The sequence below is a fragment of the Nilaparvata lugens genome, chromosome 10 (genome assembly GCF_014356525.2).
Source record: "Nilaparvata lugens isolate BPH chromosome 10, ASM1435652v1, whole genome shotgun sequence".
Classification (NCBI taxonomy): Eukaryota; Metazoa; Arthropoda; class Insecta; order Hemiptera; family Delphacidae; genus Nilaparvata; species Nilaparvata lugens.
The window spans coordinates 24103249-24128932 of record NC_052513.1 but is presented as its reverse complement, the minus strand read 5'-3'; the positions used below and the strand labels follow the sequence as shown (position 1 = coordinate 24128932).

The 25684-nt window shown below is 36.3% G+C and overlaps 2 protein-coding genes across 2 annotated transcripts; one reads left to right on the top strand and one right to left on the bottom strand.

Annotated features, from left to right (window-relative positions):
- Positions 1-9063: 9063 nt before the first annotated feature.
- LOC120353348 lies at positions 9064-12329 on the bottom strand. Its single transcript, XM_039436662.1, has 2 exons — positions 11981-12329; positions 9064-9426 (listed from the first exon to the last, which is right to left on the bottom strand). Exons 1-2 carry the CDS (start codon positions 12203-12205, stop codon positions 9064-9066), a joined length of 588 nt encoding a protein of 195 aa, XP_039292596.1. The 5' UTR covers positions 12206-12329.
- A 6745-nt stretch (positions 12330-19074) lies between these two features.
- On the top strand, positions 19075-23967 carry LOC111062406. Its single transcript, XM_039436661.1, has 4 exons — positions 19075-19129; positions 20079-20260; positions 21692-21944; positions 23759-23967. The coding sequence occupies exons 1-4, from the start codon at positions 19075-19077 to the stop codon at positions 23950-23952; spliced, it is 684 nt and encodes a 227-aa protein (XP_039292595.1). The 3' UTR covers positions 23953-23967.
- The last annotated feature ends 1717 nt before the right edge of the window (positions 23968-25684 follow it).

The window sequence follows — 25684 nt, the reverse complement described above, 5'->3', positions numbered from 1 at the left end:
GTTGTTATTAGTGATGATGGAAGGGATAGAGTGGATATCATGGGGAAGATAAGGAAGGGAAAAAATATGATAAGAGCACTACATCCAATCCTATGGAATAAAAACATAACCAAAAATACAAAAAAATATATACCAGGCAATGATTGAGCCAGTCATGACGTATGGGTCAGAAGTGTGGTGTGTGGACAAATTAACTACTCAAAAACTTCTTTCAGCGGAAATGATGTACTGGAGGAGGAGTTTAGGATTGACGTTGCTGGAGCGAATCAGGAATGATATAATAAGAGAGAGAATGAGCGCAAAAAACACAATAATGGATGTCATTGGAGAGAAACAATTGAAATGGTATGGACACCTGTGCAGAATGAATGAAGGAAGACTTCCTTTGCAAGTATACTTCCTTTGGGTACCAGCGAACAGAAATAGGCGTGGAAGACCGCGAAAGAAATGGGTATCCAATGTCCACATTGAAATGGAGAGTAGAGGTCTCTTTGAAGGAGACTGGATAAATAAGGAAAGATGGCGATTGGGGTGCGAGAAGCGACACAACTGAAGTTGCAAAAAACTCGCTATATATATATATATATATATATATATAAAATATAATAAATGAAAAGCAATTTGATTTTCAAAAAAATAAGTCTACTAAAGATGCAGTCATCCACTTGAACAGATTAACTTTTGACAATTTTAATAGCAATAGAGAAACTCTTGCAGTGTTCATGGATCTATAAAAGCTTTTGATACGCTACCTCACAATATATTATTAAACAAATTAGATAGGGCTGGAATTAGAGGTGCAGCAAATGATTTATTTTCTTCATATTCGACTGAAAGGAAACAATACCTACATCTTCAGGGTCAAACTGATATTAAATATACGTCAGGTTTCGGCTTGCCTCAAGGTTCTGTGCTATCACCAATTCTTTTTTTGTTATATGTGAATGACCTACTCAAACTAAAAATCCAAGATTGCACCACTCTGTCTTTTGCAGATGACACTGTATTGATCTTCAGTGGCAAAAGCTGGGTAGAAACTTTCAATATAGCCAATAGAAACCTAATAATTGTTAGAAAATGGCTTCAAGATCATATCCTGACTTTAAACGCTGACAAAACTAAGTATATCACCTTTTCACCCAATATAACTGGACAACCAGCAACAGATTTAAAACTTAAAATAGGGACAACAAATAATAACAATGAAAACTCTACAGATAATACAGAAGTACAAAAAACATTAGAAAGGGTTCACACAATTAAATATCTTGGTATATTATTGGATCAACATTTAAAATGGAACAAACACATAGATTATTTGTGCTCAAAGTTGAAATACCTCATTTACATTTTTTACAAAATAAATAAAATAAAAAACATAGACATTATACGGAAAATTTACTTTGCATACGCTCACTCAGCATTTCAATATATTAATGAAGTATGGGGAGCTGCTTATGATACACATCTGAAGAAATTATTTATCTTACAAAAACATATTATAAGAGCAGCATTAGGAAGACCTCGACTCTATCTCAGTAGGGAAATTTTTCTTGAATTTAAGGTCCCTACAATAAGACAGAATTATATGAAAAATATAATACTCCATATCAATAAGAATAAATCTAATTTTCCTGCACACATTACACCCCATAATACACGTCCTAACAATAGATTTAACACAGAACTTATTAAGCTAACCATATGCAGGCATCAATTTACTTATTATTGCAGCTACATTATAAATAAAATTCCAAACGATTTTATAGATAAACAAATGACACGTAATTTAAGCAAAAGCATAGATTATTGGATTGAGAATAACATATTCTTCAAACTAGTTGTATCAAGTATAATATTGTATCCAACAAGCATTGTTACTAAAAACATTGAGCAATGGTTTTTCCATTTTCACGTTCTCGAACCAGGTATTGTAAATGTCCCCTCATCATCTTTTTTTTTATTATTGTATTGTTTTATGTATTCCCTGTGTGAAATATTCACTTCATGATGGCCTCAAGACGTCACAGTGGTTAATTGGATTCTACTTTGTCATATAGTATGTACTATTCTTATGTTTTTAATTTTTTTCTGAGCCTATGAGACTTTTGTATATTGCTGTAATACTTTCTTTAGCTCTTTTAAATTTAATTTGTAAATCCCTTTTTACTGACCAGAATTGATACAGAATAAGTTAACCGCAACTCACTGCCAACACACAAGGACTCTTATGTTGGCAGTGCCAAATATTACATTGATTACATTGATAATTATTGTTGTGCAAGTTACAATAAATGTCTATTTGTAGGTAATTGTATATTGCATACTTTAGTGATTGTATTGTACAAATATTTGTATGTGATTTTTGGCAATAAATTCAATTCAATCTGTGGCCGGGCAAGCAGCTACGAAAACAACCCGTTCATCACCACGGCTCGAGCCGAACTGGCTCCTCAATATATTATATTACTCCTCAATATTCATATTGTAGTAGTCGGGGTCACAGCTATCGAAAGTTTTTTATTCTGTAGCAATTAAATTTCATACATATTGTATCCATTGTTCATAATTGAAGTGATTGTACTTCTCAAAATTAATGGTTTACTGGTCCCTCATAGAATTTATAGTATTCCTGGTGATTGAGCCTGTCTTTTTTCAGCGTTGACTACTAATAATAAAGCTTTATTTACAACTAGCTTACCCGGCGAACTTCGTGCCGCCAAAAAGTTGATGTATCTCATGTCACACTTGACTGTATCTGGTGAATCATTATAATTTATCCGACAATCAATATTTTCATTTACATCTCAATATGGACTTCCTATGTGCTTAGTCATGCAGCATTCATTATTCCGAAAACATATTCTTCTCAATCAATTGGTGATAATATCTATTAGTAAAGTGTTGAATTGAAAAAAATATATAGGTTAATTTGGTGTTTCAAAGATTAATTCAATGCTTTCATAGTTGTTGATTGTCAATAGATGGTCCAATGAACATGTGATGTACGATGAATCACACAGAATTCCATATCAAATCAAATCAAATCAAAATCATTCATTTGCCAATTATAAAGATAACAATAATGAATAAAACAAATAATTCATACTTATACAGAATAAAAATAAAAATTTCAACTTAAAATTTAATTGGCGTTGCCAGCAAAACCTAAGTTTGTGTGCTAGCAACGAGTACCAAAAGATTTCATTTAATTTAACATAAACATAAAAGATGATTAAACATTTTATTTGAATGGTAGTAATAATAAATAAATAAGTTGAATAGTAATAATTGTAGTAATATTATATCTTAAAAAAATATAACTTAGTGAAAATGATATCGAAGAAAAAAGTTTTTTTTAATAAAGTAGATTCTAACTGTACATGAGGCGAAAAACATTGTTACTTCTGATCCATCTCTCTATATTTTTAATGGCTGATTTATTAAATCTTCTTCTTCTTAGGGTGCCAATCCGTTACGAATGTTGGCGATCATCATAGCGATCCGTGCTTTGTTTGCAGCAATCCGGAACAGTTGTGTAGATGTTTTGTTGAACCAGGTCCTGAGGTTTTTAAGCCACGATACCCTGCGTCTTCCTGGTCCTCTTTGTCCAAAGATCTTCCCCTGCATAATTGTCTGCAGCAAACTGTATCTCTCCTCGTTTCTCATGATGTGACCAAGGTATTCCAACTTACGTGCCTTGATTATGTTCATCAGTTCCAGGTCCTTTTTCACCATCCTCAAAACTTCTACGTTTGTCACCCTGGCAGTCCAAGGGATTTTCATCATTCTCCTGTATAGCCACATCTCGAAAGCGTTGATCTTTTTGGTTGTGGTTTCATTGAGCGTCCAGGATTCTGCACCATAAAGGAGAACGGAGAAGACATAGCATCGCAGGAGTCTCAATTTAGTGTCAAGGGTGATGTTGTGACTTTTGAAGAAGGCACTCATGCAATTGAAGGTAGATCTTGCCTTTCCTATGCGTGCTTTTATTTCCTGTGCATTGCTCCAGTCCTCATTAATAATGGTTCCTAGATAATTGTATTGATCAACTCTCTCAATAGCGGCTTGGTTTATGAATAGTCGGCTTCCTGTGATATTTTGTTTGCTGATTATCATAAGTTTGGTCTTATTTACATTGACTTCAAGCCCATATTGACTGCTGTGATGGGTAATTTTGTCCACCAGGGCTTGCAAGTCTTCAAGATTGTCGGCAAAAACAATGGTATCATCAGCATACCTGATGTTATTCAGTCTACATCCATTTAGCAGAATTCCCTTGTCCATGCCATCCAGGGCTTCACCGAAGATGTGCTCCAAGTAGAGGTTGAAAATAAGAGGTGAGAGTATGCAACCCTGTCGGACACCTCGCTTTATTTTTATGTAATCCGTGTGTTCTCCTTCCACTCTGAGGTTAGCGACCTGGTCCCAATAGAGGTTCCCGATTATTCTCAGATCTTTGTCATCGATACCTGCTTCATTCAGTATTTTGACCATCATTTCATGTTTTACTCGGTCAAATGCCTTTTGATAGTCAATCAGGCATGCATATACATCGCAATTCATGTCGCGGCATCTCTGAAATAAGACTTGTACTGCAAATAGTGCCTCTCTAGTGCCGACCGCCTTTATAAAGCCAAATTGAGTTGGGGATATTTGGCTCTCACACACACTATATATTCTCCTGTGGATGACCTTGAGGAACACTTTTAAGAGGTGACTCATAAGACTTATTGTGCGATACTCTTCACACTTCTTTGGTCTTGTTTTCTTTGGAATAGCAACAAATTCAGATTTCAGCCATTCAGATGGAATTTTTCCAGTGTTGTAGATGTTGTTGAACACTTTTGTGATAAATGCAATTGTTCTGTCATCAAATAATTTGAGGATTTCTGTTTCAATGTTATCTGGACCCGATGCTTTACCATCTTTTAACTGTGCAATGGCTGCTTGCACTTCATCTTGCAAAATTTCTGGCCCACTTAGAGTTTCCTGTATGTCAAAGTGTTCCTTTCTATGATCCTCAAACAGTTTTCCCAAGTATTCTTTCCAGGTGCTGATTTTGGCTTGTTTATCTACCACAATTTTACCATCTGAGTCTGTGAGGTTTCCCAGTTGCTTGTTCTTGAAATTGCCGGTGAGCTCTTTAACTTTTCGGTGCACACTGTAGCTGTCATACTTCTTTTGCAGTAATTCGATTTCCTTACACCTCTCTACCGCCTCCTTATCTTTAGCCTCTCTTATTCTATTCCTAATAGCAATACTTAGTGTTCTATATTTCTGTGAATCATGTTTGGATTTTCTTCTTTCTTCCATCATTTCCATTATTTCGTTGGTCATCCATGGCTTTCTCTTGTTGGTCTTATCTGCTTTAAGGTATTCTTCCTTTATATCTTCCACAGCCTTCTGTATCTTACTAATTGTCTGTTCAGGGTCTAGTTGTTCTTCAATATCATTGATTTGTTGATTTAGTGTTAGTTTGGCTTTCTTTTTTATTGCAGGATCTTTCAGGAGTCTCATATCGTATACCTTGGGAATCCCTCTTTGTACTCGTTTCATCCTGATTCTAAACACACCTACAAGAGGTACATGATCTGACTCGATGTCGGCCCCAGGATAGGTTTTAACAGATGTACAGCTGTTACGAAATCTTCTATTCACAAGCAAATAGTCAATTTGGTTTCGTATTACCCTTTCTGGTCTGTCTTGAGGTGATTTCCAAGTATATAGTTTCCTTGGGGGGAGCTTGAAGAATGTGTTCATAACCACTAGATCATTGCTCTCTGCAAAAGTTTCCAAGAGATCTCCCCGCTCATTCCTTTCTCCTAGTCCATGTGATCCAATGTGATGAGATTTATTTCCTGCTCCCAGTTTAGCGTTGAAATCCCCCATCACAATGAGAAGCTCATGTTTAGGTATTCTCTCAATAATGGCGTTGATGGAGTCATAGAATTCTATAGCCTGTTCTTCTGGTTTATCTGCAGTCGGGGCATAAACTTGCAAGATGTTGATATTGATTGGACTGGCACTGACCTGAAGTAGCATAGCCCTTTCTGATATGGGAACAAAGTTTGTAATGCACTTGGCTATATTAGGAGATATTATAGCCCCTACACCATTTTCATGTGTTCCATCAGTTCCTGAGTAGAAAACTGTGTGTTTGCCAACTTCCATCTTCCCCGAATTTGGCCATCTCATTTCAGACACTCCCATGATTCCAATGTCCATTCCTTCTATGGAATTTGTGAATTATGTGTTTTATTTTCTTACACATGTTATTTATATGTGCATTCCATTTAAGATGAGAGTCTACAAAGACTCCTAGATATTTAGTTCCTTTCACGTTTTTTAATGAGTGACAATCACAATCTCCATCACCAGTCCGCAATCTTTCCCGTTCAAGACAGATTGAAGAGTGTATTCTGATACCAGTATCCAGAATATCTCTGGGGAGAGAGCTCACTGCTGGTGAGAATACCATATATACACTCTTATTGGCATTCAGTGTAAGAATGTGTTGGTCAAGCCATGATTTAACACGCGTGAGACCAGACTCTGCCAAGCGCTTAGCTTCATCCCAGCTTGAACCAGTAAAGACCAATGCCGTGTCGTCAGCAAAAGAGATCGAATGACAACCAGCTATATCAAGTCATTAGGTCAAATAGGTCATTAATATAGAGGAGAAATAGAATTGATGACAGAACCATTCCCTGTGGAAGGCCAAACTCAGTAAAAGTTAGTTTACTTGTTTCTCCATCTATAGTCAGAATTTGTGATCTGTCTTTCAAATAATTCTCAAAAAATTTCAAAACTGTGCCACGAAAACCTATACCCTCCAACTTTCTCAAGACAAAGATGTGAGGAATAGTATCAAAGGCCTTGGCTAAGTCCAAATAGACAGCCAAGGTCCTTCTGTTCATCTGAAAATTATTTGTCACAATCCTCACCAGCTCTGATATTGCATCCTCAGTGCATCTTCCCTCTTGAAAACCAAATTAATTTCCTGCTATTAAATTATGCCTTTGAAGATATTTCATTATACGTACCTTCATCAATTTTTCAAAAATCTTAGACAGGCTACTTATTAAACTAATAGGGCGGTAATTTTCAAGAGCTTGTCTCTCACCTGATTTAAATAGTGGAATTATATTTGCAACCTTATAGTGTGAAGGAAAATGACCTGTTTCGAAACATTTGTTAAACAAAATTGATAAAGGCTGAGATATGTAATCTGATATATTTTTCAAACAAGCATTGCTTATATTATCAATACCAGGAGATGAATTAGTTTTTAATGTATTTATCGTGGCAGCAACTTCATCAGAATTTGTAGGGAAAATGAAAAACGAATCTCGAAAATGTTGAGTATGTGGAGCTAAAGTTGGTACTGGGTGACTTGACTTCAAACTATTTGATAAATATGTGCCTGATATCTATCAAAATAACTTTTCTGGTAGCAAAATTAATAGAGGACCAGGTAGGATGAGTCCTGAATACAACTCGTCCTACCAAAACAATAGGTAATACGAATAATTGCAAAATCAAGTAGTGAATAATTGTTATTTTTATTGTTGAATTGATTGTGATGTAAGTTTCAAAATACATAAGTTGAATGTGATGCCAAATGTAAAGACTTTCAAATTGTGGAGAAACAAATTCAAAAAGTAAAATGATTTTGTATTCAAAATTTTGAATATTATTCAATGTCCTGAAATGACAAACTCTTTGATTGCCTTTGTAGGCACAGCTCATAAGTAAGATAAATCTATATAAGTAAATGAACAATAGCAGTATGAATGATAATGAATGAATGAAAATAGACAGATGAATGAATAAGAATGGATGATATTACAAATTTATGATGAATATACAATTACTCAACCTGAGTATCTTGAGGATGTCGAAAGCTGTCGAAGATTGTAGGCATTTGTAAGAAATGCTCCGGCAATGAAAATCATCATCACCATACCGGCCAGAGAGTGGGAGGGTATATGTAACCCCAAAGTGGAATGCTAAATTGCACAGTCGACCAAGTGAGTGGGAGGGTATATGGAACCCCAAAGTGGATGCAATTTCGACTGTCAATAGAAACTGCAGACCTTTATTGGTAGATTCGATCGTAGGTAGAATTGTAGAACAGATTCGGTAGCAGATTGATTCGAGAGATGTAGAGAGAGATTGATTGAGTTTCCCAAAATCCAAACTGTGGACAGAGGAAAAGAAAATACCCTATGGTAAGAAAATATGTTGACTGTAGCAACAGCGCTCTGAACTACACAGAGTTCAGAGTACAAAGAGTTTGAGAACAAGAATATGAAATAAAGATTTGTAGAGACATCAAGCAATCTTGATGATCTTGGATTTTTGCAGAAATGCAAAAATCAAAATGCTAAATTGACATTTTTTAAAAAGGATTGAAATAGATGAACAATGTAAAATTGGAAAGAGCTTTAAACTAAATTCTAAAAATTGAGTTCAGAAAAGCATGTTCAAATGGAAAGTGAGATTACACCTACCAGAAGTTTGAGATTCAAACACAATCCGTGAAGACATACAAGTTGTTTGATTGAATTAGGCCAATATTTATCGCAAATATGCCAATGAAACATGAAAGTACTGAATATTCAGCTGGAATAAATTCAAATTCGAAAATTGAAAACAAGAGCTGGCCAATTCCCACATTCCGGAATCGAGTTGAAACAAAGAAGCAGCACACCAGCGCCACACAAGCTGAGTGGAGCAAAACCTACCTACAACGATTTCCGCAAGTGAGAAATGCAAGAATAAAGATACAAAACACAAATATTATTCAAAGGCAAGTGAAAAAGGACAAATTTGAAATTAATCAAATAATACTAGACAACAAATTGAAATTATTACAAAGATACAAATATTGAAAATAATGCAGACTAAATCTGCCAAACGTTGGCTATACTGGCAACGCGCTAAGTTCAAAGATCAAGGATGAAGCAAATTGAGTTTTAACATAGACTGGGCCCCGTTTTGCAATTAGAAGAATTGTAAAACAAAGAAGAAAGAAAAAATATGTTAAAGAGATTTGCATCATTGGCTATCATCTAATGGCAAAGGTGCAACACTAGCAATAGAACGTTTGAAAACACCAGAATCAGTTAGAACCTGGATGACTCTAACCTTGTCATCGGAGCCAAGGAAAACCTCTGTAATACGTCCAAGCTTCCAGAGTGTTGGTGGTGTCCCAGGATCCTTCAATAGCACAAGAGTGCCAACTTGAAGATTGGGTGATGAAGAAGACCATTTATGTTTTTTCTGAAGAGTAACTAAATATTCTTCAGACCATTGTTGCCAAAATTCCTTTGTGACTTCAGCAAGTCTATTCCAACGTGCAAGAAAATTCACATGTTTGAATTTCTGCTTATGAGAAGGCAAAGCATTGAGTGGGCGCGCAATGAGAAAATGCCCAGGTGACAAAAATTGAAGATCAAGAGGGTCCTCAGACAATGGAACAATAGGTGAAGAATTCAAAATAGCTTCAACTTGTGCAGAAAGAGTACACATTTCTTCAAAATTCCAAATATGTTTGAAAGCAATAATTTTATATATACTCTTGAAATTTCTTATTCCTCTCTCCCACAGACCACCATGATGAGGAGCTCTTGGGGGAATGAAATTCCATTGAATGTGCAAAGATGCAGCTGAATTTTGAAGTATTTGTTGATTGCTAGGCAAGTTGAGGAAATCACCTAACTCTTTGAGATCATTATTTGCACCCACAAAAGTGGTAGCATTGTCTGAATATATATTCCTTGGAATACCTCGTCTTGAGATGAAACGGGTGAGAGCAGCCAGAAAGACTGAAGTGGACAGCTCTGATACTACTTCTATATGTACAGCACGAGTTATCATGCAAATGGAAAATGCAAAATAGGCTTTACCAAATGTCTGTGACTTTGGACCACCAATACGGAGACTAAAAGGTCCAGCATAGTCTAGACCAACATTCATGAATGGAAAATCAATATTTACACGCACAGAGGGCAATTGACCCATCAATTGTGCAGCTTGAGTATGAGTGAAACGAAAACACTTGATACACTTTCGCAGAACATTCTTAACAGTACGCCTTGTTGATGGTATCCAGAACAGTTGTCTGATTGCAGCCATGGTTGCTTGCACACCAGCATGACACAATTTGTTATGATGATAAAAAATCAGTGCTTTGGTGAATTTGTGATTGGCAGGAAGCAATATCTGATGCTTGAAATCAAAATCAATATTAGCATTACCTAAACGTCCTCCTACTCTTATGAGGCCATCAGAGTGAATGAACAAAGACAAAGAATGAAACTTACTGGAGGCATTCAACTCATCATTTGCATGTAAAATTTCCAACTCCTTGTGGAATGCTTCAGCTTGAATGGCCTTCAATAGATGAATTTCAGCATCTTCAATTTCATCAACTGAAAGGGCGTCAGTACGGCGATCAGCAACTTTCTGACGAATGTTATGTAAAAAACGCAGAACATAAGCAGTGACACGAATAATTTTAAAACTATTGGAAACACGTTCAGAAATAATGGATAAAGGTGAAACAACTGCAGTATTTACAAGAACTGTATTGGGAGCTAGAATAGCTACATGAGAAGAGAATGACCTCCAACTATCAGTTGGATCAGCCAACCATGGGGGACCATGCCACCAGAGTTTGTTGTTTGCTAATTCACTAGGAATCATGCCACGAGAAATTGAATCAGCTGGATTGTGAGATGATTTCACATAGTTCCAGACATACTGTGGGGTAGATTCTTGGATTTCACCTACTCTCAATGAAACAAAAATTGACTTTCTGTCAGGAGGAGACTGCAACCACTTGCAGACAATTTGAGAATCTGACCAGAGAAAAACACCTGAAATAGTCAAATCAAGAGAATTCAAAGCACTTACAACTTTGTTAATGAGTCGTGATAATACTAAGGCACCACAAAGTTCCAAATTTTGGAATGGAGACAGGCTTGAGAGGTGCAACACATGATTTTCCACAAAGAAGATGAGTTTGAACAACATTATTTTGGATGGTGCGTACATACACACAAGCTCCATAAGCAGTAGCGCTAGAATCAGAAAAACCATGAAGTTCAACTATGGAACATTGATCTTTTGATACTACACAACGTGGTATTGAAATGCTTGAAATTTTGGATAGTTCTTGTATGATCTGCAACCACTTCAGTAGCATGTCATTGGGCAGACTATCATCCCAATCAATTTTTGCAAGCCATAAATTTTGAAATAAGATTTTTGGAAGGATTATGATGGGACTAATGATTCCAAGTGGATCAAAAGTTGAAGCAATAACTGACAGAAACTCACGCTTTGTGAATGAAGTCTTTTCAGAAATTTTATCAATGTTAGAACAGATGGATAGACTATCAGAATTGGAATTCCACAGTAAACCTAGAGCTTTGGTTATTCCATTATCAGGATCTGAAATTGGTTTAACAATGGAAGTTTCTAGCAAATTGGATGGTAGTGAATTCAGTAACTCAGGGGAATTGGACATCCACTTCCTTAATTCAAAACATCCTTTATTCAAAGTGGTGAGCAATTGATGTGACAATTCCATGGCTTGTTCCAATGTAGATGCACCAGAGATTAGGTCATCAACATAAAATTCTTGATGAATTGAATGATACAATGGAGAATCAGGTGTTGATTCAAGTTCAGCAAGTAAATTCAAGGTTCTAGTGCTGAGATAAGATGCACAAGCTGTCCCATAAGTAACTGTGGCCAATTGGTATTCTTGAAGAGGTTTTGAAGTATCATCTCTCCAAAAAATACGATGGAAATTACGATCAGAAGGATCTAAAAGAATTTGGCAGTACATTTTAGTTATGTCCGCGATGAAAGCAAATGGTCACATACGAAATTGTAGGACAATGTCAAAAAGGTCTGACTGAACAACAGGACCCTTGAAGATAACATCATTGAGAGAAATTCCGGTTGATGTTTTGGCGCTAGCATCAAACACAACTCTTGTTTTGGTTGTAGTGGAGTCGGGCTTGAAGACAGTGTGATGTGGAATATAATAGACTTGTTCCTCAGGGGCTGGTGGCGGTACAGGGTGCATGTGACCTAAATCTTCATATTCCTGCATAAATTCAACATATTGAGGTTTGAGCTCAGGTTCTTTAAGAAATCTTTTCTCCAATGAATGGAAACGTTTCATAGCTTGAGTCCTTGAATGACCAAGGGTGGCAAATGAATCCTTGCGAGGTAAGGACACTTGGAAACGACCATCTTCATGCCTGATGGTATTTTCTTTGTAGTGGGCTTCAACCCTAGCACACTCAGGAGAGACAGGAATAACTGAAGAGACTTCTTCCAGCTACCAGAAGGTTTCCAACTGATTGGAGACTTCAGCTGTGGAGACAAAATTGGTAACAAATTGATTAGATGATTTTTTGAGTGACACTGATTTAGGTAATTGACAAGAGCCAAAAACAATCCAGCCAAGTTTTGTATTTTGTAGGATTGGAACATCAGGTGACACAATAATTTGATTGCCAGTCATGATTGCGGCATAAACGTCAATACCCAATAGGATATCAATTTTCTTAGATTTATGAAAATTTGGATCCGCAAGTCGAATATTGCTTAGAATCTTGTAATAGTTAAGATCAATTGTGACACGAGGAATACATGAGGCAAATTTCTCAACAACAATACATTCTTGTTGCATTGACCAAGTATGGTCAGATGATTTTATTAATACTGAGTGAACAACTGTAGATTTGGCTTGCATACTGGACACTCCATTAATCAGATTAGTTACATGACAAGGAGGAAGAGCTAATCTATCAGCCAACTCTTGAGTGATGAGTGAACAATCACTTCCTGTGTCCATTAAAGCATTACATGCAATTAATTCACCATTTGAGCTAACAACCAGAACCTCTGTGGTAGGTAATACTTGAACTGATGACTTATTATTAGAAATGATGGATGAAGCAGCATGTGAAACAACTGTTGTTTCTGAATTATCAGATTGTGAACTAACTGAATTTGATGCTGAAGATGAATGGGCACTAGAAACGGTGCACTCATTCTGAGACTGAATCACATTAGAAACAACATTCTTACCTCCTGAATTGCTAGTAAAGGAATCATGTAGAACAGTGTGATGTCGCTTATCACATTTTTGGCATCTCTTAGAAGAGCAGTTGTGATTGTCAGTGTAAGGATTAAGGCAATTGAAACACAACCCTTTCCTTTTGATTGCATCATAACGTTGATTGATGGGAATCTTTGAAAAATTGACACATTTGAAAATCCCATGAGATCGATCATTGCAAAATTGACAGGATACTGATGGCTGAAAATTATTCAGAGTATTATTTTGAGCAAAAGGACGAGTATTTTGCTTAATATTGGGTGCATTTGAAGTAGCTAGAGTAAAAACCTTTTGATTAGTTGGTGGATTTGAGGGGCTATGAGATGAAATAGCATCCATTACCTTACATTGATTTTCAAGAAATTCCCACAGTTTATCCATAGTAAGGATTTCATTTATTTCAATGCTTTTTTCCCATTCGCGCAAGATATTAGAGTCAAGTTGAGAAGTGATTTTTTGCATGTAAAGTAAATCTTTAATTTGAACATCCAATTTGAGCACTTCTAAAGCATTAATGTGACATTTACAGTGATCCATGAAAGCTCTAAGAGATTTGGAACAATTTTTCTTGAGTGCTGGGGGTGATTCAATACCTTGAATGTGGGTACTTGCAATTAATCTGGGGTTATTGTACCTCTGTGTGAGCAGATTCCATGCAAGCTCAAAGTTTCCATTCCCTGGAGGAATATTCTGAATGCGTGCAAGGGCTTCACCACTGAGAGCTTTGCGCAAATAATACAGCTTTGTAGCTGGAGCCAAAGTTTGGTTTTCAATAACCATATCATGGAAAAGGTATCACGGAATTCAAGCCATGAATCAAAGGAACCTGAAAATTCTGGTAACGGTACCATTGGTAATTGTAGACCTTGATAAATAGGCATAGTGGGTTGCAAAGGCAGAGAATTGACATTATTAGCAGTCACTGAAGCAGATGGCGATTGATTTGTGTTGATTACACTATTATGATCTACAGACCCCGGTGATTTGGGAACTGGAGAGGAGTTTGGTGACTGGTGTTCCATTGCCGGTGCTTGAAATGTAGCAACTTGCTGCTGTGAATCATAATTTTTCAAAATTGTATTTACATTAGCAATTAACATTGAAAATTTCTCTGTGACAATTTGATGTTCATTGTCATCAATGTCATCTGAATTAAATTCCAGGCTTATCTCTTCATAACGCTGCTCAAAGTTGAGCAATTTAGTTTTGACTGCTAGTAGTTTTTGAAAATCATTTTCATCATTGATTTTAAAATTGAAATATTCAGTATAAAGCCAAGATAGATTTTTAATGATGCCACTTCTCACAGTGAGAAGGCTGTTTCGTTTGCCTTTAGGAGGCATATTGAAAATTGGAACGATACCTCAATTGAAAATGTTCGACCTCCTCTTACACTGGATGGCTACTGGTGTTGTATCCAATTGTTGGGAACAATGACATAAGTGCTTGGTTGAATGTATCAGTATGAGCAACTCCATACAAATATTACCCTTGAACATACAGAAATAAACACTATGAATAAAAGTATAAGACAATAATCATTACACAATTGATGTAAAATAATGAATAAGAATAAATGTATTTTCTAAGCATATGTCAATATGAAGTATCCGGACCGGAGACGGCCAAACTTATAATGATAAATATGCGCCTGATATCTATCAAAATAACTTTTCTGGTAGCAAAATTAATAGAGGACCAGGTAGGCTGAGTCCTGAATACAACTCGTCCTACCAAAACAATAGGTAATGCGAATAATTGCAAAATCAAGTAGTGAATAATTTTTATTTTTATTGTTGAATTAATTGTGATGTAAGTTTCAAAATACATAAGTTGAATGTGATGCCAATTGTAAAGACTTTCAAATTGTGAAGAAACAAATTCAAAAAGTAAAATGATTTTGTATTCAAAATTTTGAATATTATTCAATGTCCTGAAATGACAAACTCTTTGATTGCCTTTGTAGGCACAGCTCATAAGTAAGATAAATCTATATAAGTAAATGAACAATAGCAGTATGAATGATAATGAATGAATGAGAATAGACAGATGAATGAATAAGAATGGATGATATTACAAATTTATGATGAATATACAATTACTCAACCTGAGTATCTTGAGGATGTCGAAAGCTGTTGAAGATTGTAGGCATTTGTAAGAAATGCTCCGGCAATGGAAATCATCATCACCATACCGGCCAGAGAGTGGGAGGGTATATGTAACCCCAAAGTGGAATGCTAAATTGCACAGTCGACCAAGTGAGTGGGAGGGTATATGGAACCCCAAAGTGGATGCAATTTCGACTGTCAATAGAGACTGCAGACCTCTATCGGTAGATTCGATCGTAGTTAGAATTGTAGAACAGATTCGGTAGCAGATTGATTCGAGAGATGTAGAGAGGAATTGATTGAGTTTCTCAAAATCCAAACTGTGGACAGAGGAAAAGAAAATACCCTACAGTAAGAAAATATGTTGACTGTAGCAACAGCGCTCTGAACTACACAGAGTTCAGAGTACAAAGAGTTTGAAAACAAGAATATGAAATAAAGATTTGTAGAAACATCAAGCGATCTTGATGATCTTGGATTTTTGCAGAAATGCAAAAATCAAAATGCTAAATTGACATTTTTTAAAAAGGATTGAAATAGATGAACAATGTAAAATTGGAAAGAGCTTTAAACTAAATTCTAAAAATTGAGTTCAGAAAAGCATGTTCAAATGGAAAGTGAGGTTACACCTACCAAAAGTTTGAGATTCAAACACAATCCGTCACGGAAGTTGTTTGATTGAATTAGGCCAATATTTATCGCAAATATGCCAATGAAACATGAAAGTACTGAATATTCAGCTGGAATAAATTCAAATTCGAAAATTGAAAACAAGAGCTGGCCAATTCCCACATTCCGGAATCGAGTTGAAACAAAGAAGCAGCACACCAGTGCCACACAAGCCGAGTGGAGCAAAACCTACCTACAACGATTTCCGCAAGTGAGAAATGCAAGAATAAAGATACAAAACACAAATATTATTCAAAGGCAAGTGAAAAAGGACAAATTTGAAATTAATCAAATAATACTAGACAACAAATTGAAATTATTACAAAGATACAAATATTGAAAACAATGCAGACTAAATCTGCCAAACGTTGGCTATACTGGCAACGCGCTAAGTTCAAAGATCAAGGATGATGCAAATTGAGTTTTAACACTATTATTCAGATTTTCTGCATAACTTCTACCTACTTGCGAGAAATAATTATTTAATACTATAGGGTCGATGTCAGGAGCTTTTCTATTTCGTTTTATATCTTAAATTTTCTCTATACAGAGCCACGTCTTTTTGTTGTTCCCTTTACAAGTTGACATTTTATTTTTAAAGTAGTCTAGTTTAGCTTTCTTAATTAGTGTGTTAAGTAGATTTCTATAGTTTTTGTATCTAGCTTTCAGTGTAGCATTAAATGGTTGGATTTTCAGTTTTATATGTAGTTTGTCCCTCTCTCTTATTGATTTTATTAGCCCTGAAGTTTTCCTTTTTTTTTAATGGTCTATTTTTATTTGTCATTTTAATTTGTTCGGTAGCAGAATCTATGTGGTCCATCAGTTTATTAAAGAAAGCATTTATTTTGTCAAATCAAGATTAGCCTCATTAAAAGTAGTTTCATTCTTCCAACTTTCCTGTCTCAACTTGTCCGTAAGGTTCTTATAGTTTATCAGGTTAATAATATTCTCCTTTACATCAATATAGACTGGCTTTGAATTTCCTATGTGTAGTGTAGTACAGAAGTGGTCAGTAATACAGGTCCTTTGAACAGAGCTTATTATGTTTTCATATTTAAAATTAACATTTTTGTAAAAAATGTGGTCTATGCATGTACCTGTATTGTGTGTTACTCTAGTAGGTATATTAATAAGAGATCTCAGGCCATACATTTGCATTAGACCGCTATATTCATTTGCCAAACTACTGTTACGTAAGATATCAATGTTTATATCCCCTATTAAAACCGCATTCTCATTCTTATCAATATTTCTCAGAATAATATCTAACTCGTTAAAGAAAACTTCAATATTAGCAGAGGGAGATCTGTACACGGCAATCAACGATACGAAGCAGTCGAATGCTTGTAATCTAATCGAGACAATATCAGCCTCCGAGCTCTCACAATTGACACAGTCAAACTTTATGCCATCCCTCACAAACAAACACAGACCTTTACTTTTGTTCAGCTGGCCTGGCTTATCAATAACTGATTAACCGTCTTTTCCGTAGTCAAAAGATCTGTTTTCAGTCATCCACGTCTCGGTTAATACTATTAAATCGTACTTAATCTTGCAGTTTTGTACAGTGTAAATGAATTAATCGAAATTTTTACTCATACTCTATTCATGTGTAATATATTTAGGAAATTTGTATTGCCCATCTCATGCCCATCCACATAAATCACTGGATCAAAACCGAAGATATCATCACTTTCAATTGCATTAAAACATTCCAAATCAATCACCTCATCAAAATTATACTCATGAATCATTAATATATATGCTTAAAAAACAAAACAAAAAAAAAACAAATGGAAAAATGTTAGAGACAGAAAAATTATTGTAAATATATAGAACAAAACAAAATCAAATAACCAGTTCACTGCGCATCGAGAAATATTAATTCAGAATTTATGGTTTCTCATAATAATTATTATTCACTTATTATATTCGTCCAAATCCTCATCACACATAATTCTTCTTGTTCGCGAATTTTCAGTTTGTTTTACGAAGATCTTGCAATCACGAACCCAGACAAACGCGAGTTTCTTCTTCATTCTCAGGTCCTTAGCTCTACCCAGTAAACGTTTGAAGAATGGAGATAAATGTTCATTGACGTACACCGTAGCGGTAGGTAGTTTACTGCATACATCGCTGGATTTAATGACTCTTCTTTCGCGAAGCTGTGATCCACTCAATCTTCTTAGATCTTGAAGTAAATTTTGCGACAATTGAAGAAGACCCTTTAGCATTGGGAACTCTATGAACGATGGATAAGTCCTCCTTCTTGAAGCTCACATTTATCGTTTTAGCTACCGATTCCATGATGAGCGGCAAATTCTCTTCTTTAGTTTCGGGAATCCCAACTATTTCCAAGTTATCCAGTCTAGTGTACTGTTGGAGACTGTGAATTTCCTTTTCCAGACGGTAAATATGTGATTTATTGTCCATGTTTTGTAACTCTAGGTCTGCACATTTTTGTTTCAAAACATTATTTTGTTTGTGAGCGTGTTAATAAGTGTCTTAATATCATCGGTTTTAGTATTTAAGTTTTCTAATTTTGAGTTGAGTTCATCTAGCCTTGCCGTGAGTTCAGTTCTTAAACTTGTTAGTAAATCGGAGAATTGTTTTATATTAATGTCCGACTGACCCAAAGAACTACTCCTTTCTGGCAAACAGTAATCACACTTCCATGTAGCTCTGGCTTGTTGATTCCTCTTTTTGAATTTCTCGATGTTTTCCAGTCTTGTGCATGCTGGGTGAAAAGCCCATTTACACTCACTACACTCAATCGATGGTTCATTCTCAGTAAAAGAAATCTTACATCTGAAACACTGAGCCATGACGGAACTTAGTTGAAAAGTTTGCGTAAATTTAGTAGAAAAGTTTTCACTTGAGCTATCGCGCGCAGCGGCAAAGGTCACTGATTAGACAGATACAATCGACACAACCGTTCTCATCGAGTGCTGAACTGATACTGATATTCTTTCCATCTTCCATTCTAGGATGAATATAAGCTAAGCTAAATTGAAAAAAAAGTAAATTATTCTGTAATTCTTCAGTAATTAATAAATGCAACATGAACAACTCTCTTCCATGAGGTGGATTATGAACTCTCTCTTTCGCAGGTGAATAATTTTTTTCTCAACATTTTCCAGTTTCTCAATGATAGGGAAACGCTATATAGCTCTCAGCAAGCTGTACCTGTTAGCTGAATCCAGTATATCGATTTCAATTTCATGGTAATTAAAGCTTAGAGGACAAGGTTTCAGGTGTTGGATTTCTAAATCGCGAGCCTGCAGCTGCGAGAGGATTTTCAGCAATTCTGAAACTTCTGAACAGGATTTCTGCGCTAATCTGGTGACTGCGTATCGGTTATTAAGGGCTAATCTGTGACTGCCCTTAAGGGTATGGGAATCACTCTCAATCGTCCAAAACGCTTTTAAATTAATAGTCAGTATGTTGACTATTATGAGAGGATAGCGAAGGATTTACAAGGATTCTCCTAAGCTTCTCGCTGGTCTGAGGACCGCGACGGGGGCGATCTCTAGTCTGTAACTGAGATCCTGTTCCAAATAAGGTTTCCTCAACCTCTCGCTGGTCTGAGGACCGCGATGGGGACGATCTCTAGTCTGTAACTGAGATCCTGTTCTAAACAAGGTTTCCTAAACCTCTCGCTGGTCTGAGGACTGTGAAGGGGACGATCTCTAGTCTATAACTGAGATCCTGTTCTAAACAAGGTAGAAAAAATCAAGAGAAAGGAAGAGAAAGGATGTTGCCGTTTAGGAACTTAGCATTGCTTCTAGACGTGACAAAGCTTTATTGAAAAAACTTACTGCACTCAGCTAATAAAACATTTTTTATATCTAAATTAATAATTTTGCTTCTTAATAAAATATAAATCAATAGAAAACTATAAACCTACCAAATATGTGTAGTTCATTTTTCATTAATATTGCCAATGTCATTCATTTATCTTCATATTGCTGTTCATATATAACAAATTTCAATATGGATTATTTGTATCTTTGAATAAATATTGATGAGAATACTTAACCTACCAAAATTTTGCCCCACCTCACTGTCTAAGCCAATAATTGTACCCGAGTGCTTGTTTAGAGGACCCGACTGTTTAGTTATATTATTTTATCCATCTGATAATTTTGCAGATGACTGCGGGCCACTCAAGAACCCAAAGCTGGACGATGTTTTGGCATTTTCCAGTTTCGAGCATTTGGATCATCTGGCATCAACCTACCAGCAGAGGAAGAACAAAACCCTGACCGCTGCATTCAAGAGATGGTGCTCGGATGAGTCCATTGTAGATGTCTACAGCCGGGTATGGGTCGGGGTCAGTGTCCGTACTGACTGGTGGAGATACCGGACCAACACTTCTCCCCCTATCCTGATACTTTACCCTCTGTCTCTGTCGGGAGATATTTAGCTTGAAGGGAAGAGTGTGTGCCCTTGCCGTTGCTGGCCGATTCGGCCCTCGGCTCTTGGAATTCAGGTTGGGTGTTAGGGAGGATTGAGGTAACCCTAACTAAGGAGACTATTCGGATGTCAGGTCTCTATAAATGATTATATTTATAAAGGTAGTACGAATCTGAACCAACTGCGAATTGACGGCGAGCAAAGCTGTACCTGCAAGCCCGGGATAAAGGTTGTAGGTGAAGGAATTTGGGGTGGAGTCCAACACGGAATGATATGGAATTTTGTTAGGATTTTTGCAATTTGTGACTGCAAGCTGTCGGTGTGCAAACTTAACCTGCGCACCCGGTATTAGATTAATATGATTGGAAAGGTGTAGGCGGTATAAGGTACAGGAGTATGGAGTATGGTGTATGGAGTTTGAGGTATGGAGAATATTTTATCGGACCTGGGGAATGGAGATTTATTAATAGAATTATTCCTCCCTATAACTAGTGGGGGCTTGTTCAATAACTCGCAATCTGAGAATCGCTATATAGCTCTCAGCAAGCTGTACCTGTTAGCTGAATCCAGTATATCGATTTCAATTAAAGTTTAGAGGACAAGGTTTCAGGTGTTGGATTTCTAAATCGCGAGCCTGCAGCTGCGAGAGGATTTTCAGCAATTCTGAAACTTCTGAACAAGATTTCTGCGCTAATCTGGTGACTGCGTATCGGCTATTACGGGCTAATCTGTGACTGCCCTTGAGGGTATGGGAATCACTCTCAATCGTCCAAAACGCTTTTAAATTAATAGTCAGTATGTTGACTATTATGAGAGGATAGGGAAAGATTTACAAGGATTCTCCTAAGCTTCTCGCTGGTCTGAGGACCGCGACGGGGGCGATCTCTAGTCTGTAACTGAGATCCTGTTCCAAATAAGGTTTCCTCAACCTCTCGCTGGTCTGAGGACTGTGAAGGGGACGATCTCTAGTCTATAACTGAGATCCTGTTCTAAACAAGGTAGAAAAAATTAAGAGAAAGGAAGAGAAAGGATGTTGCCGTTTAGGAACTTAGCATTGCTTCTAGACGTGACAAAGCTTTATTGAAAAAACTTACTGCACTCAGCTAATAAAACATTTTTTATATCTAAATTAATAATTTTGCTTCTTAATAAAATATAAATCAATAGAAAACTATAAACCTACCAAATATGTGTAGTTCATTTTTCATTAATATTGCCAATGTCATTCATTTATCTTCATATTGCTGTTCATATATAACAAATTTCAATATGGATTATTTGTATCTTTGAATAAATATTGATTAGAATACTTAACCTACCAAAATTTTGCCCCACCTCACTGTCTAAGCCAATAATTGTACCCGAGTGCTTGTTTAGAGGACCCGACTGTTTAGTTATATTATTTTATCCATCTGATAATTTTGCAGATGACTGCGGGCCACTCAAGAACCCAAAGCTGGACGATGTTTTGGCATTTTCCAGTTTCGAGCATTTGGATCATCTGGCATCAACCTACCAGCAGAGGAAGAACAAAACCCTGACCGCTGCATTCAAGAGATGGTGCTCGGATGAGTCCATTGTAGATGTCTACACAACAATAAGTGAGTATCCTTCACTTTCATACAGAAAGAAATACATGGTTCTAGTACAAAAGCTGAAGTACATCATATAAAGAAGTAAATGTACCCATTTTTAGAAATTGTTGTTATAGGGCCTAACTGAAAATTGAAAATAATACCAAAGTCAATGTAAAGAGGTAGTTCTGTGGTTTTTACAACCCACTATTTAACTCAAGTGGGGCACTAAGACAAAATTGTGAGGAATATGTCATTAGGTTTATGATGTATACTTTTAATTTGATATTTGAATAAGTTGAATCGGAAATGACCATGGGAAGTCAACTCAACACTAGTTTAGTGAGGCACCGAGCCACATGTTTTTCTCATGTATTTAAATGCATGCATTCCAATTTTTTTATGCTTTCCTTTTTTTATCAACGAATTTGGATTCAAATCTATAGTGTGGTCCACGTTATAATGGCATTGTTTTTTTGGCAATAATATTGCTATCCTTGTCTATCATTCAACATAGCGGATAGTGCTATCTCTTTCTCGCTTTGCTCTGTTGCCAGATCGTCTTTTAACAATGTAGAATTAATAATTAATTAACAAAATATTTCATCTTAATTATGAAAATTCATTATTAAATTATTGAAAAATATAATTTCTTGCTTGATAAAATATGATTTATTATTTTAAACGAGAATGAACAGTTAGGCTCAACTTACACTCACGCGACTCAGGTCGAGAAGAGACTCGACTCTAGTCGAGAGCATGTGTGTTTCCAAATGGTGACGTCGCGGAGACTAGAATCGACTGGTCTGAGTGGCTGACTCTTCTCGACCTGAGTCGCGTAAGTGTGAGTTGAGCCTTAATATTACATCAATAAACCTGTATCAGCTACCGTCTATAAAAGGCATTGACAAGACAGAGGATCGGCCACGTTGTTCTTCTATCTTTCTTCACTGCCATTATATCGTGGACCTCACTTTAGTTATTGAGATCCGAGTTAAGAAGTTATCTCCTGTAAATGCTAGTAACTCTGTGGATAATGGTACCCACTGCACTCTCTGATTAGAATTTTCTGTACTCCCCTTGAAAACGGATGACTGCGGGAAAGACGAGCTCCGCCAACTAGCAGATATGAGCTGTAAAATTTCTTTTCCGTTTGTTTGGTGGTTCGGAACCCACCTAAAATCGTATGTTGCTTCATCTTTTATCATCCCTCCAATCAATCACTACCTATTACCCTTGGTTTTTTCATTACTCTTTCCAATAAAAGAATAAACTATTAGATGTGTTCGTGGTTGTATAGTAGTAAAGATATACTTTTCAAGCCTCAATTATTTTTTTGTCAGTTTCACGATGAGGAGTGTGGATTAGAATGCCTTCTAAACATTCGAGTTAACAGAAGGATGCGTTTCTTTTAATGATTCAATGTTCAAATATCATGTAGAAAAAGATGAAGTTTTTTAAAATAATGTTATTCTTATAGCCGATGTACTTCCATTTCGAATAATGTTTCATTGATTCTATTTATACATTTTTAATAGGTACATAAAGTGCTGCTAGTGTATATCAAGTCCAATATTTTGAGAAGGAAGTGAATATTATACAAGTTGAAGTGAGGATGGATTCAATTATAATATCTGTGTTTGAAAGTGCAGACAAAACATAACATTCCTTAAACTGATTTTTATTGAAAATTCGGAAATGAAATAGGAATTTGTGATTATGTCATTACTGGATAAATAAGTAATTGAAGTCTTAATCTTGAATATTATAGCCTAATTTGTAAAGATTCAACTGCAGTTCATGGTTTTTTTAGAAACTAATCATATCCATGTGAATTTCAGTTGACTATGCAGTTGATTCGGCCAAATTCTTTGCCAAAGAAATCCACGATGCTGTCATTGGGCTGGGAACAGACGATCGCACAATCATTCGCATCATCGTTGGAAGACATGAGAAGAATCTGGACAGAATCAAGAATGTGTACAATGTCATGTACGACACCAAGCTGTCATCTTCAATTGCGATGAGTTCTTGAATAAAATATTCTGCTTGTATTCAGAGCCATGATCCAATTTGATAAATGAATACTTGATTCACATTTGTTAGTTGGAGAAAAATTCTAAAATCAGCAAGCTCTTAGATGCTAAAGAATGATATTTAGTTCTTGAGATAACTTATTCCATTTAATATTCAACTTTCATATTTTAAATCAGCTTGTAAAAGTCATGTATATTACATGTAAAACTGTAAAACTCCTTTTACATTGACTGAAAGATTGATTTTCCAAGTTATAATGACACACTGGAAGTAATTCTATCCCTGAAGATAGAAATATCCAAGAGTACGGATCCAAGGATCCAAGGATTTCACAGGATCTGGCATCTGGTGATTATTATTATTATAATTATTATCAATTGTTAGAACAATTGTTCATAAAGATTTAAAGTAAGATTTTATTTTGTTACTTATCCTATTGTGGTTCACTTTTTTAAAGAATTTCTCTTATGGCCAGACAAAAGGATGCCACAGTCTAGAAACTTCGGCAAGGAAGTCCTCAAGCTGTACCTGAGAGCTAGAAGGATTTTAGAATAGGGAAAGTTGAGAGAAAGGACGTTGCAGTCTGGGGACTTCAACAAGGGAGTTCTCAAGCTATACCTGAGAGCTAGAGGCGTCGCAGTCTGTGACTTTGACAAGAACGTTCTCAAGCTGTACCTGAGAGCTAGAAGTGTCACAGTCTATGACTTCGACAAGGACGTTCTCAAGCTGTACCTGAGAGCCAGGAGGATTTTAGAATAGGGAAAGTTAAGAGAAAGGAGGAGAAACGATGTCGCAGTCTAAAAACTTCAGCAAGGAAGACCTCAATCTGTACCTGAGAGCTAGAAGGATTTTAGAATAGGGAGAGTTAGGAGAAAGAAAGAGAGAGAACGTCGCAGTCTGGGGACTTCGACAAGGAAGTTCTCAAGCTGTACCTGGGAGCTAGAAGGATTTTAGAATGGGGGAAGTTAAGAGAAGGAAGAGAAAGGATGTCGCAGTCTATGACTTCAACAAGGATGAACTCAAGCTGTACCTGAGCTCTCTAGGGAAAGGATTGGAACTTTCCTACTATGATTTACAGAAAGTCTAAATTTGCTAAATAAAGCTGAAATACAGGACCACACAATGATATAAAAACTAAACAAGGGAAATTCACTCTTTAAAATTGAGATTACCCTATTACAGAAGAGGAAATGCATACAAGTGACCAGTACTAACATACAGTTACCTGAATCACTGCAGAACCAAATACGGAGAATAGCAAACAGATTCCCACTTCCTGTATAAAACTTAAAAATGTCGTGAAGTGACATTGTGAACACTTATAATTAATTAAGTACCCAAAAATAACCCACTACAATCCGCGAATGATGCGGAACTCACCATGATCGAACCAAATAGAGCCTAGTTAAATCTCCCACTCAACTATTTGTAGCACAAACTTGAGATCCCTTACAGGCTTCAAAACCAAGGATAACTCATTCACCACCAGTGATACAAATTTAGGAAAAATAACCGACAAGAGAGAAAATCCCCAAGGAAGTTCTATCTTCGAGATGTCCAGAACTCGTCCTACAATATTCTTAATTGACACACAAAAATAGAATAATTCCCCTAGAAACAAACTAGTACCGGGAATGTCATAAGGAGAGGAGATTCGGGACCTGTTTACACGCTCAACCACCAAACAACTAACTCTCTCCCAGGTCTCATCGAAGCAGTACAGGGTCACT